Consider the following 16197-nt stretch of genomic DNA (forward strand, 5'->3'; position numbering starts at 1 on the left):
TTTCTTGTGAAACCTGAACCTTATAAGTTTCATTGGCTCTAAAAATCTTCTTGTGAAGTCACTCATCTCTTTAGGTTTTCAGCCTGAATTGGTTCAGGTAGACCTTCCAGGGATACAGGTGTTCCTCCTCAGACCATTTTGGCTTGAGAAACACGTTCTGGATGCTCCAGATTTGGCATGCAGCCATCCCTAGCTGCCGCCATGTTCAAAATTGGAAATAGTATTTGACTAGAAATCTCCCCCCATTTTCCTACCCCCTTGTTTCATTATTTCTTCTCCCATTTACAAGTTGCTTTGTATTTATGATAGTTGAATATATACCAAGAATTCCCCTCCTTCTCCCATACTTGTGTTTGTTCAATAGATGCCAATTCGTTCCTTGCCCCCACCATCTCCTCCGGCCGCCCGCCAGCCCACACAATTTTAAAAGGACAGAAAAATGGGACATATCTATACAATTCAAGTAAAGCAAAATTAGCCAATATGAAATGTGATTTAACAAACATAACACTTCACATTACTAGAGGTGTTGTGTCATTATTTGGAATATAAAAAAAAAAGTACAATACAAATTGAGTAAAAACAACGTTAATGGAATTGAATCAAGATACATCTTTAATCTGTAGTATAGTGTTAAGGATTCTTAACACATTATATTACGCTATACTTTGGAGGTGCTCAAGGATGGGAAAGAGAGAGCTTTCTCTCTACACCCTGAAATGAGCAAGGCTGAGATCTATGTCCTTCGGAACCCTCCTATGTGGAGGGAACTTGGGGAGGAAACTTGCCACATATTTAGCAGTCTCCAAGTAGTTGGTATATTTGCTTATAAGTACTTCATTGCTGGTCCTCTGATTGTCATTATGATCATCTCCACCATGCCTCAATCCGTTGTTTTTAATTTTCAATCCAGGCTTGACTTCACTTAGAGGAATGTCTATTGGTGCATAATCATCCCCCAATATATTCTCCATGAAAGCTTTAGACTGAAAGGTCCAGTTACCAGTCTTCCAATTGAAGCTGTAGAGTGGAAGGAATCGCTGACCATATTTTGCAACAAAATCCAATGCAGCTAGAATGAACTCGAACTCTTCTTTTGACATGTAGTAAGGGAAACTGAGCCGGGTCCACCCAGGTTTTACACCAGTGTAACCCTATCAAAGCAAATTCAAAGTGAGATTAGTTGCAATAAATTTTAGATGGACATTTATTTCATGGGGTTGCAAGAAAGGTTAATTGTTCTTAGTGGTTATGGATTCACCTTTTGGATTGCAGCACGAAAAGCTAGCGAATGACTCTCATCAACACCGAGTAGATGGTGACCATAGGGTCCAGCACAAGCACATCCAGCTCGAGCTTGGATTCCAAAGAGATCATTGAGGAGCTTTGCAACAAAAGGCCCATGAAGAGGTTTATCTCTCTTGTTTCCTGACTCTGCCCACATGTATAGACCCTTGCTACCTCTTCCATCTTCGCTATGATCGTAAGAAGAAGAATTGGTGGTTGAGTAAACCACGAAAGAGAGTATAGCTTGTCTTGGGGCAGTGGTATTCCCTAATACCAATATGTTTTTGTTTGGAAGGAGCCTTTGCATTGCTGCATTGATGTAGACATGCTCTTGGTTTTCAATCACACTGTATCCCATGAAGGCCTTCACCCAGAAAGCCATAGCTGCTCTTATCTTCTGGACGATTGCTGGAGTTCCAGCATCTTCCCTTTCTTCCACATCATTGTAATACAAAGTGTGCTACAGATTGATTTTCAGATTGATTAATTCATAGGTTAGCAAATAAGTCCCTTCATAAAAGTAATTAACTTATCATAAATAATAGATATAGGAATAGTCACTTAAGAGTGATGATGAGGAGGTTTACCTCTTCACTAAAGCCATTGACAAAATCAACAGTTCCACCTCCGCAAGTTGAAGGTGCAGAAGAACTCAACTTGTACAAGGCCTTGTGCATCAATAGTAGGCCAGGTGTGCCAGGTCCACCAACAAACTTGTGTGGGCTCATGAATATAGCATCATAGCCTTCTATCTCCCCAGATCTCATGTTAATCTCCGCATAAGGACCACTACACATATCCAAGTAAATCATTTTTATCAATATGGAGATCAGAGAAAATTATTGGAACAGAATCTTGATTGTTTAGTGAACACATGAATAGCTTTCAGGCACACAATACAATAGCTGGATGTAGCTAGCTTGACTAACCTTGCTGCGTAATCAAAGCAAGCAAAAGCTCCATGCTGGTGAAGAAGCTTGGCGATGGCATGTGTATCAGTATATGTTCCAGTAACATTACTACATGCTGAGAATGAACCCAACATAGGACGTTTGGAATCCCTGCAAGACTCAAGTTGGTGACTTAGAGCTCGCACGTCTATCAACCCGTCATCATCCAGACCAATCTCTATCACCTCAGCTAGGCTATTACGCCACGAGAGGAGGTTGGAGTGGTGCTCGTATGGCCCGACAAAGACCACCCATCTCTCCTCTGTCTGTAGGGTTGATAATACCTTATCTCTCATGGTTGAAGGCACTGCGATTCCCATCACCTCTTGTAGGCGCTTGATGGCTGCAGTGGTGCCAGAGCCACAGAATATGAGAGCATCATCTGGTCCTGCGCCTAAGCAATTCTTGATGTATCTAGTGGCATCTTTGACCATCTTGGTGGTCTTGTACCCCACGTAGCTGTCACTAGTATGTGTGTTACCTGTGGCGATGCGCGCAACCGAATGAGTTTAAGCTACTTCATGAATACTATGAATCATCAATACTCTAATTCTAACAAATCAGATTACTTACCATAAAAAGGAAGAACACTATTGGCAATAAAATCTTCGATGAAGCGAAGACTTCTACCGGAGGCTGTGTGGTCTGCATAGGTGAGAAGGCGTCTCCCAAAAGGAGTGTTGAACTCAACATCATGTCCGATCAACTGTGACCGTAACCACTCAAATTTGGTTTCTGCAGAATCATTCTTGGTGACTTCCATGTCATGCATACCAAAGGACTCCGATCGATGGATATGGGCATCATCAGTGTCCGAAATACTACTTCTGGTGGACAAACTCCTGCTCATCATAGGATATTTGTCAAGCTGATGAGGCTCTGGCTTTGGGTGCCAGTAGGTCTTTCCAACCATGGCTTGTTCGAATTCCATGTCTTTTTTCACAAGAAGATGGTGAATGGAGAAGGTGAAGTACTGTTTACTGTTCAAGAGAGCTAGCTTATTGTAGAGAAAATAGAGGAAAGTAAGGAAGCTAAGGAGGCAAACGGTGCTGTGTCTTGGCCTCCTGGGACAGAACTGAAATTGGTTTATATAGCTTGTGGGAAGAGGAGTTAAGAGAAGAAATAATCAACTACTAGAAAAGTAAAAATTCATGAAGAATATTAATATTAGCACTTGTTTCTCCGAGAACGCGTCTTTGAAAATCAACCCTTCAATTATAAAAAGAAATTAGTTGACAACTCCTTTCACCGCCAACTTCCAGTTCTCTTTCTTTCCTATTTTAATTTTTTTCTTGATAGGTAACTATCATTAAAAAACCAAGGCAAGGGGATCGGCATAATCCATGCAATGAATAATTTAATCAATGCAATAGGATGATATATATTAACCATTTAATCTCAGTCTCACCCAGTCTTCCTTCCCGGCTGAAACAACATTTGAAAATATCTATGGGAAAACGAGAGGAAGTGGTCAATATTGGTAAAGTCTGTCACCCTTCCTACTGTTCAAGAGAGTGTAGATGTTCAAGTCTCAGTAATGAATGATGAAGTCGATGGTCATGATTCTGGTTTTCCAACTGCAGACGAACTGTTTGAAAATATAAATCATAGAGGAGGAGTTGACCCAAGTTTTTCAAACGCTAATACAGTCTTGAATGTTCTTTACTAGGCAAATTCCTGTCCTGCCCTGGTTTAGGGCCTAGGATTCTTGTCCTTGACCTTGAGCCATGACGTGCTTTTTGATTGATACATGTCTATCCCTTATGACACTATCCTTGATCCTTATTGGCCTTGTCCCTATCCCTATCCCTATCCCAAATTGGCTTTGTCCGTGTCTCTAATGGGATTGTCCATGATAGATTAAATCATATATATAATCCATAAAATATTTAATCTAATCTATTGTGAAATTTGAATCTAACCTATTCTCCAAATTGAATTATCTAATAGATAAAAACATTGGTTTAATATAATGGTTTTATAATGCTAAATGACTAACAAACAAAATTTGATGTTGCAGTTTAGAAATTTATATTTTTATATTTTTAATTTTAATATATACCTAATCAATGTATAAGACATTTTAAAGAAAACCTTTTCTAAGGGGCACAACAGCAATTTTTCTATATAGTATGTATACTATATATAGGGGTGTAAATGGATAACCAAAATCCAGTCTTGAATCCGCATCCGCAACCTTTTAGCGGTATCCAAATCCGTCCAATTACTAATAGGATGTGGATATGGTATACCCATTTCTTTCCGATTATTATCCGTCTGATAAAATTATCCGATTAAATTACTTATTTGGATTTATTTTTCTTATTTTTATATTTTTTACTTGAGATATGTGACTATTTTTCTAGATTTTCTACTAAAATTAACTACCAAAGTTGCTAAATTCTTAAATTTCGAACCTAGCCTCACAAACAAATTAAATAATAAAGATACGAACAGGTAGTCGAAAATTTGTATTCAATATTTGTATATCCGATCCTCTTACACCCCTAACTACATAACAAATTACCAGTGGCACTTCGTGATCTTTTAGGAAATTTAACATATTCACTCCCCTTTTATAGAGTGATTCTTAAATTAGATGGTGTTAATGCAACGAGAGGGAGGGGGGGGGGGGGGGGGGGAGGTGAATATGTTGAAACTAGTGGATTTGTCTAATTTTTTTTGGTTTAATTGCAAATTGAAAATTAGTTGTGAAATTAAATTAAAGTTGAGCAATCGCAGTCAATCACAATACACAGATTTTATAGTGGTTCAACTTTATACTCCTCTTTTGGCCTCAAGAGAGTATTCCACTAGTGATTCTCTTTCAATACAATGGATAGAGATCAAACCTTTATAATCTATGTTCAATTAGGGTAACCCTTTACAATATTTGTTTATCCTAGGGCAAGAGCACCTGTAACCAATTCTAATCAATCTACACTAGAACTGAACAAACACAATACAAGAGATGAAATGATATTACCTAACAAAGGGAATGACACTTTACCCCTTGTGTGAGTGTGATGCAATGAGAATGAATGCTCAAATGAAAATGGATGCACCACCAATGAGACATCAAAAGCCTTCAATCACCTGAAGCTTGGCTCCAATTAGCTTGCTTAGACACTTTGGTATATTCTTTAAGGTTGAGTGAGGATGGAAGGCAATGATAGCACAATCTTTGATAATTTTGAGAGCTTGAGAATGATTAGGGAGCAATAATAGGCAAGGTAGGAGCTCTCAAATGGGGTTGGCTGGGCTTATAAAGATGATCCTGTTTGAAAACGGATCCTTGCATTTGCATAAAGGATAGATCTAATCAAAGGAGATGATTTGATTATGAATCTTTAGAATTTTGGGTTGTTGTTTTGTACCTTTGTTATAGGTTTCTTAAGAATGAAATTCGGACTTAAATCATCCCGAAATTGGATTAAAATTGGTTGATTAAAAGTAAGAATTTCGGAGTTGTAGACTATCTGTAACAGGGGCGGTCGCTCAGGGCGGTTGCTTGACCCAACCAACCAACCCAAACGACCGGCTGGGTCATAGTAGCTCTGTGAAGTTGGTCCTTGCTCTTTTTTTTTTTTTTTTATTTATTTTTTTTTTTTTTTTAATTTACAATGACATGTTATATGATAAATGGTATATTTTTTACATTATCCATTGTTCATGTAATTAACTTGCTGTAGATGTACATGTCATGAATTAATGTTGAATGTATGCTCTGTATATGATGTTTTTATATATTTTATTACAATGAGATATAGACTGAATGATTATGATTTAATGATGAATGATGTGATGTAGTTATGATGGAATGGTATCCATTGCTTGGGATATCAAAGGGCTGTGGTATGGGACACATGCTCAGTGATGCCCCCAACACTATCATGATTGCTGGATGACATACTTAGGGAGTCTAGATTGGATGGTTAGGTACCTTTACATGCTACTACACTTTCAGTAGGGGAATTGAAATCGAATGACCCGTGATAATAGTGATGTGACTTTGTTTCATCCTACAACGGTAACCAGTCCGTGTAGAAACTCAGTGATATAATGTTGATCATACAATGGTAGAGTTGCATATGTTAGGGTTTGGACTCATGGACATCCAAGGAGCGACCAGGGAGTCGTGAGGGGTCATGAGAGCATTCCCCCCAACAATATAGATGACCATAGGGTTAGGGAATAGAGTCCAACAACGGTAGCCAGTCCGTGAGGGTTCTCTTTCCTACGTTGAGAAGGATACTGAACCGAGTTGGTTGGTGCCATAGGGGGAGTATTTGGACTTCATGTAGTATGTTATTGTATGACTTTGCATTGGATTAGAAACCTCAACATGCGCCAGTACTCATGCCAATGGTCGTGGTAAGAGAGTGTTGACCTAAACCCTAGCCATGGTTGATTGATGAGGACGAACCCCTTTACCCGGGATCCCAACTGAGGTAACCAGTTCATGAGGGATTAGAGTGACTAGACCTATCGAGAGGAGGGCTGGTGATATATCTTAAAGCATGTCAATTGACTAGAGACTTGCATAGTTAGATCTTAGTAGCATTCATATTCTTGCATATCATTCATTTAATGTATGCTTATCTGGATATGTTGTCATATGTATGAGAAATGTGTTATCCTTACTAAGTTCGTCAGAACTCATTCCTTTCTTTGTATGTTATATTATATTGTATAGATGGTAGTGTGACGGAATCAGGAGAAGTTACACGTGAGTGCAACATCTTCTATGAAGATGTGGTATCGTCAGTGGGAGACGGAGATGTTTTCCATGAAGCCTCCTACAAATGCTTGAAGTGCTCTTACAACACCCACTGGTGGCAGAAGAAGGCAGTTTGTCAAACATTTTGAGAAGTCTTTGGAGAAGAACTGGAGAACCCCCTTTCTTGGTAATTTAGAAAAGCAGACTTTGGCTTTAGAGAAAGCTACTAGAAAGAAACTGATTTAGTTTATTATTTCTGCTACTGAACTCGATAACTTTTGAAATTTGATTCTTTTCTTTGATTCATTCTTGGATTATTGGGGTTAATGTAATCTTTTTTTTTTAATTAATTATTGAACTTGCTCTTGCTCTTGATTTTCTATTTCTTGCATTTATTATTATTGATGGTAAGATCATGAATCCTGTGACGGATCGCACCCACGGGTTGTTTGGCATAACCGATACCGACGGGTGGGGTGTGACAGTTACAACATCCATTAGATGCATGTCAAGTTTTTTAGGTACTACCAGACTAATAAGATATCTGAACAATGCCAGGCCTTTGAGAAAATCCTTGTGCTACAAGTCATGCTTTATATCTTACGACTTCATTTTTCTCATTTTTTTTTGCAAAAAACCCATTTGTACCCCCATTGGCTTTACACCTTCAGGTGTTTGGACTATAGGTCCAAAAACTTTACGTTTTTTAAGTGAATTCAGTTCCACTTGAATTGCGTCTTTCCATTTTGACCAATCATTTATTTGTTTACATTCATCCATGGATTTAGGTTCAAGATCCTCGTCTTGTTTCATTATTTCAACCGAAGCATTATACACAAAGATGTTATCGACAACTATATTTTTTCGGTTCAATCTTTTTCCTATAGTGACATAACTAATCGAGATCTCTTCATTATTTTCAGGTACTTAAACTCTTCTAAGGTTTTATGGAAAGTTATGCCTTCAGGATTTTCATGATCGATTGTCTCCATATTATATCCATCTTGATAATTTGCTCCCTTTATTTTTCTAGGATTTTTATCCTTAGAACCGATTGGTCTTTCATGTTTTAAATGTGGTTTAGTCTCATTTTCACTAATAAATTGTCTTACAGGGATATCAATTTGAATTGGAGCATTCACAGCCGGAATATAAGATTTAGTAATTTTTGGCAAGTTAGTAAGAGCATCTGGCAGCTAATTCGCAATACTTTGTAAATGAATTATCTTTTGAACTTCAAGTTCACATTTCTTAGTGCGAGGATTTAAATGAGATAAAGATAATGCATTCCAATCAATCTCTTTTTTTAACTATTTGGTTTCTCCCCCTAATGTTGGAAAAACTGATTCATCAAAATGACAATCAACAAATCTTGCTTTAACTGAATCTCTTGTCATTGGTTCTAGATATTGAATTATAGAGGGAGATTCATATCCAACATATATTCCCAACTTTCTTTGGAGACCCATCTTTGTGCGTTGTAGTAGAGCAATTGGAACATAAACAGCACAACAAAATATTCTAAAATGGTAAATATTTGGTTCCTGACCATAAGCCAATTGTAATGGAGAGAGTTTATGATAACTTGTCAGCCTACTGCATACAAGTGATGCTGCATATAAAATAGCATATCCCCATGCCGACATAGGGAGTTTTGTTCTCATAAGTAATGGTCTAGATATTAATTGGAGATGTTTAATAAATGATTCTGCCTGACTATTTTGGGTATGAACATGAGCAATAGGCTGTTCAACTGTGATTCCAGTTGATATACAATAATCATTTAAAGCTTGAGATGTAAATCCACCAGCATTATCAAGACGGATTGTCTTTATTGTATAATTTGGAAATTGTGCTCTTAATCTAATTATTTGAGCAAATAGTCTTGCAAATGCCAAATTGCGAGTTGATAATAAACATAAATGTGACCATCTTGTAGATGCATCTAATAAAACTGTATAATATCTAAATGGTCCACATGATGGTTGGATGGGTTCACATATATCACCCTGTATACCTTTCGAAAATGCAGGGGATTCAAATTCAACTTTAGCTGGTGATGGTTTAGTAATAAGCTTCCTTTGAGAACAAGCAACACAAGAAAATTCATTGAATTGAAGAATCTTCTGGTTCTTCAATGGATGACTATGTGAATTTTCAATAATTTTTCATATCATATTCGACCCGAGATGGCCCAACCGGTCATGCCAAATAATAAAGCTATTGGAATCAATATTCCTTGATTCACCGAAGCATGTATTTCAACCATGCGAATATTTGTATAGTACAAACTGAAAGAAAAAATAAGTATTTTTTCCAAAATATATTTTCTACTTGTCACTTTTGTAGTAATACAAAGATATTCGGTTTTACCATCATATGCAGTCTCAATATGATAGCCATTTTGACAAATGTCTTTGAAACTTAATAAGTTTTTTGAGACTTACTACAAAATAATGCATCATTTTTTACCAATTTGGTTCCAATAATAAATTAACTCTTCCAGAACCTTTAATCAATTTTGTACTACCAGTTATTGTATGAACTTTGGCTTCTTCCATATTCAAATAAGAAAAATATTTTTTATCTCTTAGTATAATATGCGTCGTAGCACTATCTATGAGGCATGTATTGTCTTCCCTAATCTTGGATCCAATTGAAAATTGAGGGACATCCATATTCTTCATTGAAATGAAACGGAATACATTAAAAAAAAATGTAGAAAATCATAAAAAAATGAATAAAACTAAAAGGGAAAAAAACTAATTGAAAACATAACATCAATTTTATTTGAACCCAAGTAACAAAAAGAATCCAAATAACATAACCCAATCATCAAATATTGTCTTCAAAGAAGTCTGCAGCATTTAGATGTGTAATGTCTATGAGACCATCAAAATCATCTTCTTTATAAGCAAAATTTGCTTCAATACCCTTATTTTGGAAAGTCAAATTCATTTACACATTATTTTCTTTATTTTTTTTTATTGAAGCTTGATAAACCTTGACAAAATATTTTGGAGTACGATAAACACGCAACCAATGGTCTTTCATTCCACATTGATAACAAACATTATCTTTACTCTTTGAAGAATTACTTTCAGAATCCTTATGTTTCTCTTGTTTATTTTCATCATGAGGAGGATAATTATTTTGTCTTTTTTCTCGTCCACGTCCACATCCAAATCCATGTCCACGATTATAATTTTGTCTTCTTTCATGCTTCTCGTGAATTGCTGCATTCGCTTTAGGGAATGGAGCAGAACCAGTAGGACGGGCTTTATGATTTTTCATTATAATTCATTATTCTTATTCAGCCACATGAAGGAATGAGATCAATTCATAGTACTTCTTAAAACCCTTTTCATGATATTGCTGTTGTAATAGCACATTTGAAGCATGAAAAGTTGAAAAGATTTTTTCTAATAAGTCCTCATCAATAATATTTTCTTCACGTAATTTCAATTGAGAACTAATTTTAAAAATTGCAGAATTGTACTCAATTACAGTTTTAAAATCTTGCAACCTCAAGTGTATCCATTCATAGCAAGCTTTAAGTAGGATTACCGTCTTTTGATGGTCATACATTTCTTTTAAATTAATCCACAATTCAACTGGATCTTTTATAGTCAAATATTTTGCTTTCAATCCTTCATGGAAATGATGGCGAAGAAAAATCATGGCCTTCGCCTTATCTTGATTGAATGCATATTTTTCTTTCATAATTACATTTCCAAGACCTTTAGCGTCAAAGTGGATCTCAGCATCAAAGACTCATGACAAGTAATTCTTGCTTGTTATATCAAGGGCCGCAAATTCAAATTTCATAAGATTTGACATGATGTAAGCTAATCTCAAAGAGGAATAAAATATAAAATTAAATTTCATGTAAACATTAAATAATATGTGCATCTTCTAATATTTGAAATAATGAATTTGAACATAAAAACCAATATGAAAATTTACCTCAAAACACAATTACTTGGAGTGGAGTCGTACATAATTACTTCGACAGAGTTGTGCTTAGAACACAATTACTTCGAGTGGAATCATGCTAATAACGTGTCATAAAATAAAGAGAATATATTAGAGCCAAAGAAAAAAACTAGAACAAGATCAGTCAAACTATTCATTGAGTTGAATGCATTATAAATTTATAGTAGAACTAGCATATTCTCTGATATGGAAATATCAGAGTTTACAAAGAAATACAATATATGATTCTTGCACACAATAAGAATGTTCTTGATATGGAAAGATATATTGCCGCCCAAGATAGAAGGTGCATATATAGAATGGAAATATTGACTACCAACATTGTGTGTTTAGATCATTGTGATTTTCAATTAAGATGGGAATGTGAATCACCAAGATTGCATGCTAAGGTGGTTGAAATCTTCAATTGAAAGTATTGTCTATTTGGGGGTGATGGATATTCACAATCAATATTATTTATAACATAGTCCTTATTGTAAAACTTAAGGATTCCTTGAGAAGATATATTGGAGCCTTGGAGGTAAGGAAGAAAAATAGATAAAGATTAATTGCTCTCTTTATTGAGTTGTGTGCATTACACATTTATAGTAGAAATAAAGATATCTTTGAAATGAAAATATAAGAGTCAATAAGAAAATACAATATATGATATTCAAATTAATTCTTACATTTGGTATGAAAAGATAGATTTCTGCCCATGATAGAAGGTGCATTAAATGGAAATATAGATCACTAAGATTGCATGTTGAGGTAGTTGAAATCTTTAGTTGGAAGTTACACCTTTTTGGTATTAACTCTTTGGGAAGTGATGGATATTCATAATTAATGTTATTTATCACACTCCTTATTGGATGTCCATTAACAAATAATGTAGCTTGTTAAAACCTTACTAAAGAAAAAAAATGCCATGGAAAAAAATCTTAATGAGGAAAAAACAATAAACAATTATAAATAATACGTATTGTTAGTTGTCTCGTAATATCCAGGAAAACCCAATGGCACCAAACCTTAGTAAAGAAAAAAAAGAGTGCAGCATGTATTTTACTCCTCCTGATGATAACATCTACCTCATTACAAAATTTAAGCTAGAAAACGTAGTTGTATAAAAACCGGACAAAAAAAAAAAAAAGTATAAATGATAGTTCATAATATCTCTGCTTTATTAAACCATATAGCCACTGTTGGGGCTAATTAATCTTGCATCTTATGTACTTGCCTCATACCAATGACATCTTCTAATCTCTCAAAAATTGATGTTCGCAATGCTTTGGTAAAAAGATCTACAAAATTATTTATGGATTGAATCTGTTAAACACTAATTTGTCAACTATCTTAGAGTTCATGAGGATAGAAAATTTTTGGCAAGATGTAATTGGTCCTATCACCTTTATTGTATCCTCTCCTAACTTGTGCAGTACAAGTAGCATATCTTCATAAATTATAGTAGGAGAATCTATAACCGATGTTAAACAATAAGAATTATGGATATGTGTTATAACAGACCTTAAGCAAACTCTTTTCAAATATCATATAAAGCAAAATCTCAGAGTGATAAGAAGATGTAGCTATTAGTGATTGCTTAATTAAATGCCAAGAATTTGTAGTATCGTTATAACAAAATAAATAACCGGTTTGAGAACGAGCGTTATGTGGATAAGATTTATATCCAACATCAACATATCCCACTAAACTAGAAGTAGTGGCATCCTTGGAATAATATAATCCCAAATCTATGGTTCCCTAGTGATAATGGAAAATAAGTTTGACACCTGTGCTTCAGTTGGCTCAAATGAACATGCTAAGATACCAGAGCAAATCTAGTCTAGTACATTGGTCAAGAACATCAAAACCCTATTGCTTGGATGGTACTTCATGCCAGTATCTCTTCATTGATTCTCTGGACGAATGATCCTTTGGGGATCTAGAGACCTCATCTAGGAGTGCTTAAGGAGCCTTCCTATTACGTGATATCTTCATTTGTGTTGTGGATAAATTTCTTTGTTTTACTCGTTCTGACTAAGACAGTTTGGTTTCCCAATCTTTACTTAACTCCTTTCATACTCAACATTTTGCTACTCTTTGGGTTCCATCAATTCTATCATCATATACTGCTATAATTTGTTTCGATTTCTTGATGCTCCATGGATCTTCTTGTCTTCCTGGCTGGTTCCTTGCGTTGTCCCTTGGGCTGTTGTTTGGGTCTTTGCGCTTTTTGGTGTTGCGGGGGTGTTGCCGCTTTTGCCTCTGTTTTCATTTTCGGTCGGTGTCCTTGTTGTCTCGTCCATAAGATGCATTTCCGATTTTTCAAATAATATGAGGCTAATAGGAAACGAAACATAATCATATCCATCATAGATAAATATGTTTCAATATAATCAATCCCAGGTCTCAAAGAAAACCCTTGGGCAATGAGTCGAGCTTTATATATCACAACCTCATTTTTCTCATTTCGTTTATAGACAAATACCCATTTATATCCAACGAGATTTATATTATCTGGGATTCGAGTTATGGGCCCAAAAACTTTTGTTTGGGTCAGGAACCTAATTCAACCTTAATTGCTCCCTCCCACTTAGGCCAATCTTCCTTTTGATGACTTTCAATAATATATTGTGACTCATAATCATCTTTCGTAACTTTCTAAGCAACTGAGAATGCAAAGCTATCATCAATAATGATTTCATTATGATCCCAAATCTCATTAGGATATGTGATGGAATTCTTAGTATTCTCGGGGTTGGCGATCTTTGCATTGGTTAGTACTGCTTCAGGGGCAATAAGCTCTTTGGGAGTAGGCACAATACTAAGCTCTTCTAGATCAGATTCCTTATTATTTCCCTTTGATTCTGAGGAACAATGTCCTTTGATCTTGTCTGTTTACTATGCTTCAAGCGTAGGGATTTTTATTAATTTCAGTCTATCCTGTGAAGCATAGGGATTTTGATTAATTTCAGTCCATCCTTTAGGAACAACCATCCTAGCTGGAGCATTCATAGTTGGAATATGAGACTTTGTTTTCTTAGTAGCATCATTAAATGCATTAGGAAGTCTATTAGCTAGAGCATGTAAAATGAATTTTATGTTGTACCTCATTTTCACATTCAGGAGTCCTTGGATCTAATCCAGATAAATTCATTGTGTCCCAAGAAATATCCTCAACTAACTTTTAATTTGCAACTATGGGATTCATAGGTGTCCAAATTGAGGGAAACACTGTCTTATCAAAATGACAATCTACGAATCTAGCAGTAAAAAGGTCACTACTAAGCGGTTCCAAAAACCTAATAATGGATGGTCAATCAAAACCAACATAAATGGCCAACCGGCATTAGGGACCCATTTTAGTCCTTTTTTATGGTGCTACAAGCACCTGTACAACTCAACTAAAGGTGTGTAAAAGTGAAATATCAGGTTTATAACCAAGAACCATCTGAAGGAGAGATATAAGGGACTAGCAGTAGGGCACAATCTAGTTAGTGTTGTTGCATGTAAAACCAAATGACCCCATGTTAAAGCATTGAGATTTGTTCTCAATAATAGAGTACGAGCAATAATTTGGGTGCGTTTAATCAATGATTCAACCAATCCATTTTGAATATAAATATGTGGGAACGGATATCCAATTTCGATGTTGAGTGAAACACAATAAGCATCAAAACTCTTTGACATAAATTCACTAGCATTATCCATCATGCTCTTGATTGGATAATCAGGAAAATGTGCCATAACATTATAATTTACTCAAGTAATGGTGCAAAATTAACATTGCGCATAGATAATAGGCAAAACATTGGACCATTTACAGGATGTGTCCACTAAGACTATAAAATATCCAAATAGTCCACTAAGTGGTTGGATTGGTCCACAAATATCACTGATAAATTCGTTTTACACATACTATTTTGAAACATACTATTTTGAAAATTTTAGCGGATATATTTTCATGTGTTCGCAATTGTTTGGTACCATTTTACCCCAATATCGCATGAAAATGAGCATCAACTGCTTTCTCCTTGAATTTAAGTAATTTTTGGTAATTTGTATTTATCTTAGCAAATCCTTATTCAAATTTATTATTTTTACTTGTAGTCAATTATCTTAGTACTTGAAATCCTTCAACAACTAGGATTTGCTGGAGCAATTAGTGGAGTTTGAAGCTTGATCAAAGATGGAAAAAGAGAAAAAGAATCCTCTTTAGAGAAGGAAGAGTGAAAAATCCTGGTTTTGACTGTGCTTTGTCTAGTTTCGATCAAGTCCTTCATCGGATGATCATCCAACGTCCAATCGAGTTGTGTTTTGGATAGGAGCTTCATGACTTCTTGATCTTCAAATCCAATGGTGGGAATGTGCATTGAGTTCTCCGAATCAGTCACCTAAGAAAGCAAATTTCTTGGTTGAGTCAGATTAGGAACTCAGAGTTTGTTTCAAATTGTGTTATATTGAGTCAAAGAATCGTATTTCATGTAACTTAGAAAATCACTTTATACAAGGGGAGTAAACTTCAGCCATAAGGGATGTTTTTAAAAGGATGGAGATGAATTTCATAGAGGAGGAGTTGCTAGAGACATTCAGATGAGCATCATAGGAGTATCAGGCGAGTTGCTGCTCAGGCTGGAGTTTTTCTTCCTCTAGAGTGATGTTTTCCTTAACTTCTTCTTCTTCTTCTTCTTCTTCTTCTCTCATGATGTTCTAAACTTCCATTGCTAGAGTGTAGATGGATCCTTTTATAAATTAATTTATTGATTTATCTCTTTCATGCAATACAATCTTCTACTCTTCATTTTCTTCAATTTTGTACTTAATGTCTGAATGCCTGATCAACATTCACTTATTTCGTGGTATGTTTTCATACATGTAATAGTGGAGAATGCATGCTAGACCTCGGGTTGAAGAATGATAAATTACATCTAATGCATAGCAGGTTAGATGATTTTTTCAACATTGTTTAGGGATTTTGTATTTCATGCAATGCATTGATTTGATCTTCTATGCATAAAATTGTAGAAGGGATTTGGTGTGTTAGGGACTTTTAAGCGTGGTAGGTGGGGTGATCTAATTATTAATTGTGTTGGCAAGACTAGAGAGTAAATTGATTGTATGAAGGGGAGGGATTGTTAATTTATGACATGCTTGGTGAAATCAAAACTTTAATAATTTCGTTAAATTAATTTGCTTAGTATTTTCCTTTGCGATCGATTTTGTTAGTATAATCATTAGTTAATTATCAGTTTTCATTAGATAATT

At 35.4% G+C, this 16197-nt stretch overlaps 1 protein-coding gene across 1 annotated transcript; it reads right to left on the reverse strand.

Annotated features, from left to right (window-relative positions):
- Positions 1–499: 499 nt before the first annotated feature.
- Positions 500–3281, reverse strand: LOC149002618 (uncharacterized). The gene is made up of 5 exons (XM_089137951.1): positions 2811–3281; positions 2217–2718; positions 1875–2076; positions 1262–1747; positions 500–1154 (listed from the first exon to the last, which is right to left on the reverse strand). The coding sequence occupies exons 1-5, from the start codon at positions 3166–3168 to the stop codon at positions 708–710; spliced, it is 1995 nt and encodes a 664-aa protein (XP_088994077.1). The 5' UTR covers positions 3169–3281; the 3' UTR covers positions 500–707.
- Between the last annotated feature and the right edge of the window lie 12916 nt (positions 3282–16197).

Source organism: Hakea prostrata, chromosome 10 (genome assembly GCF_041222555.1).
Source record: "Hakea prostrata isolate BN-2017 chromosome 10, UWA_Hpros_2, whole genome shotgun sequence".
NCBI classification, from domain to species: domain Eukaryota; kingdom Viridiplantae; phylum Streptophyta; class Magnoliopsida; order Proteales; family Proteaceae; genus Hakea; species Hakea prostrata.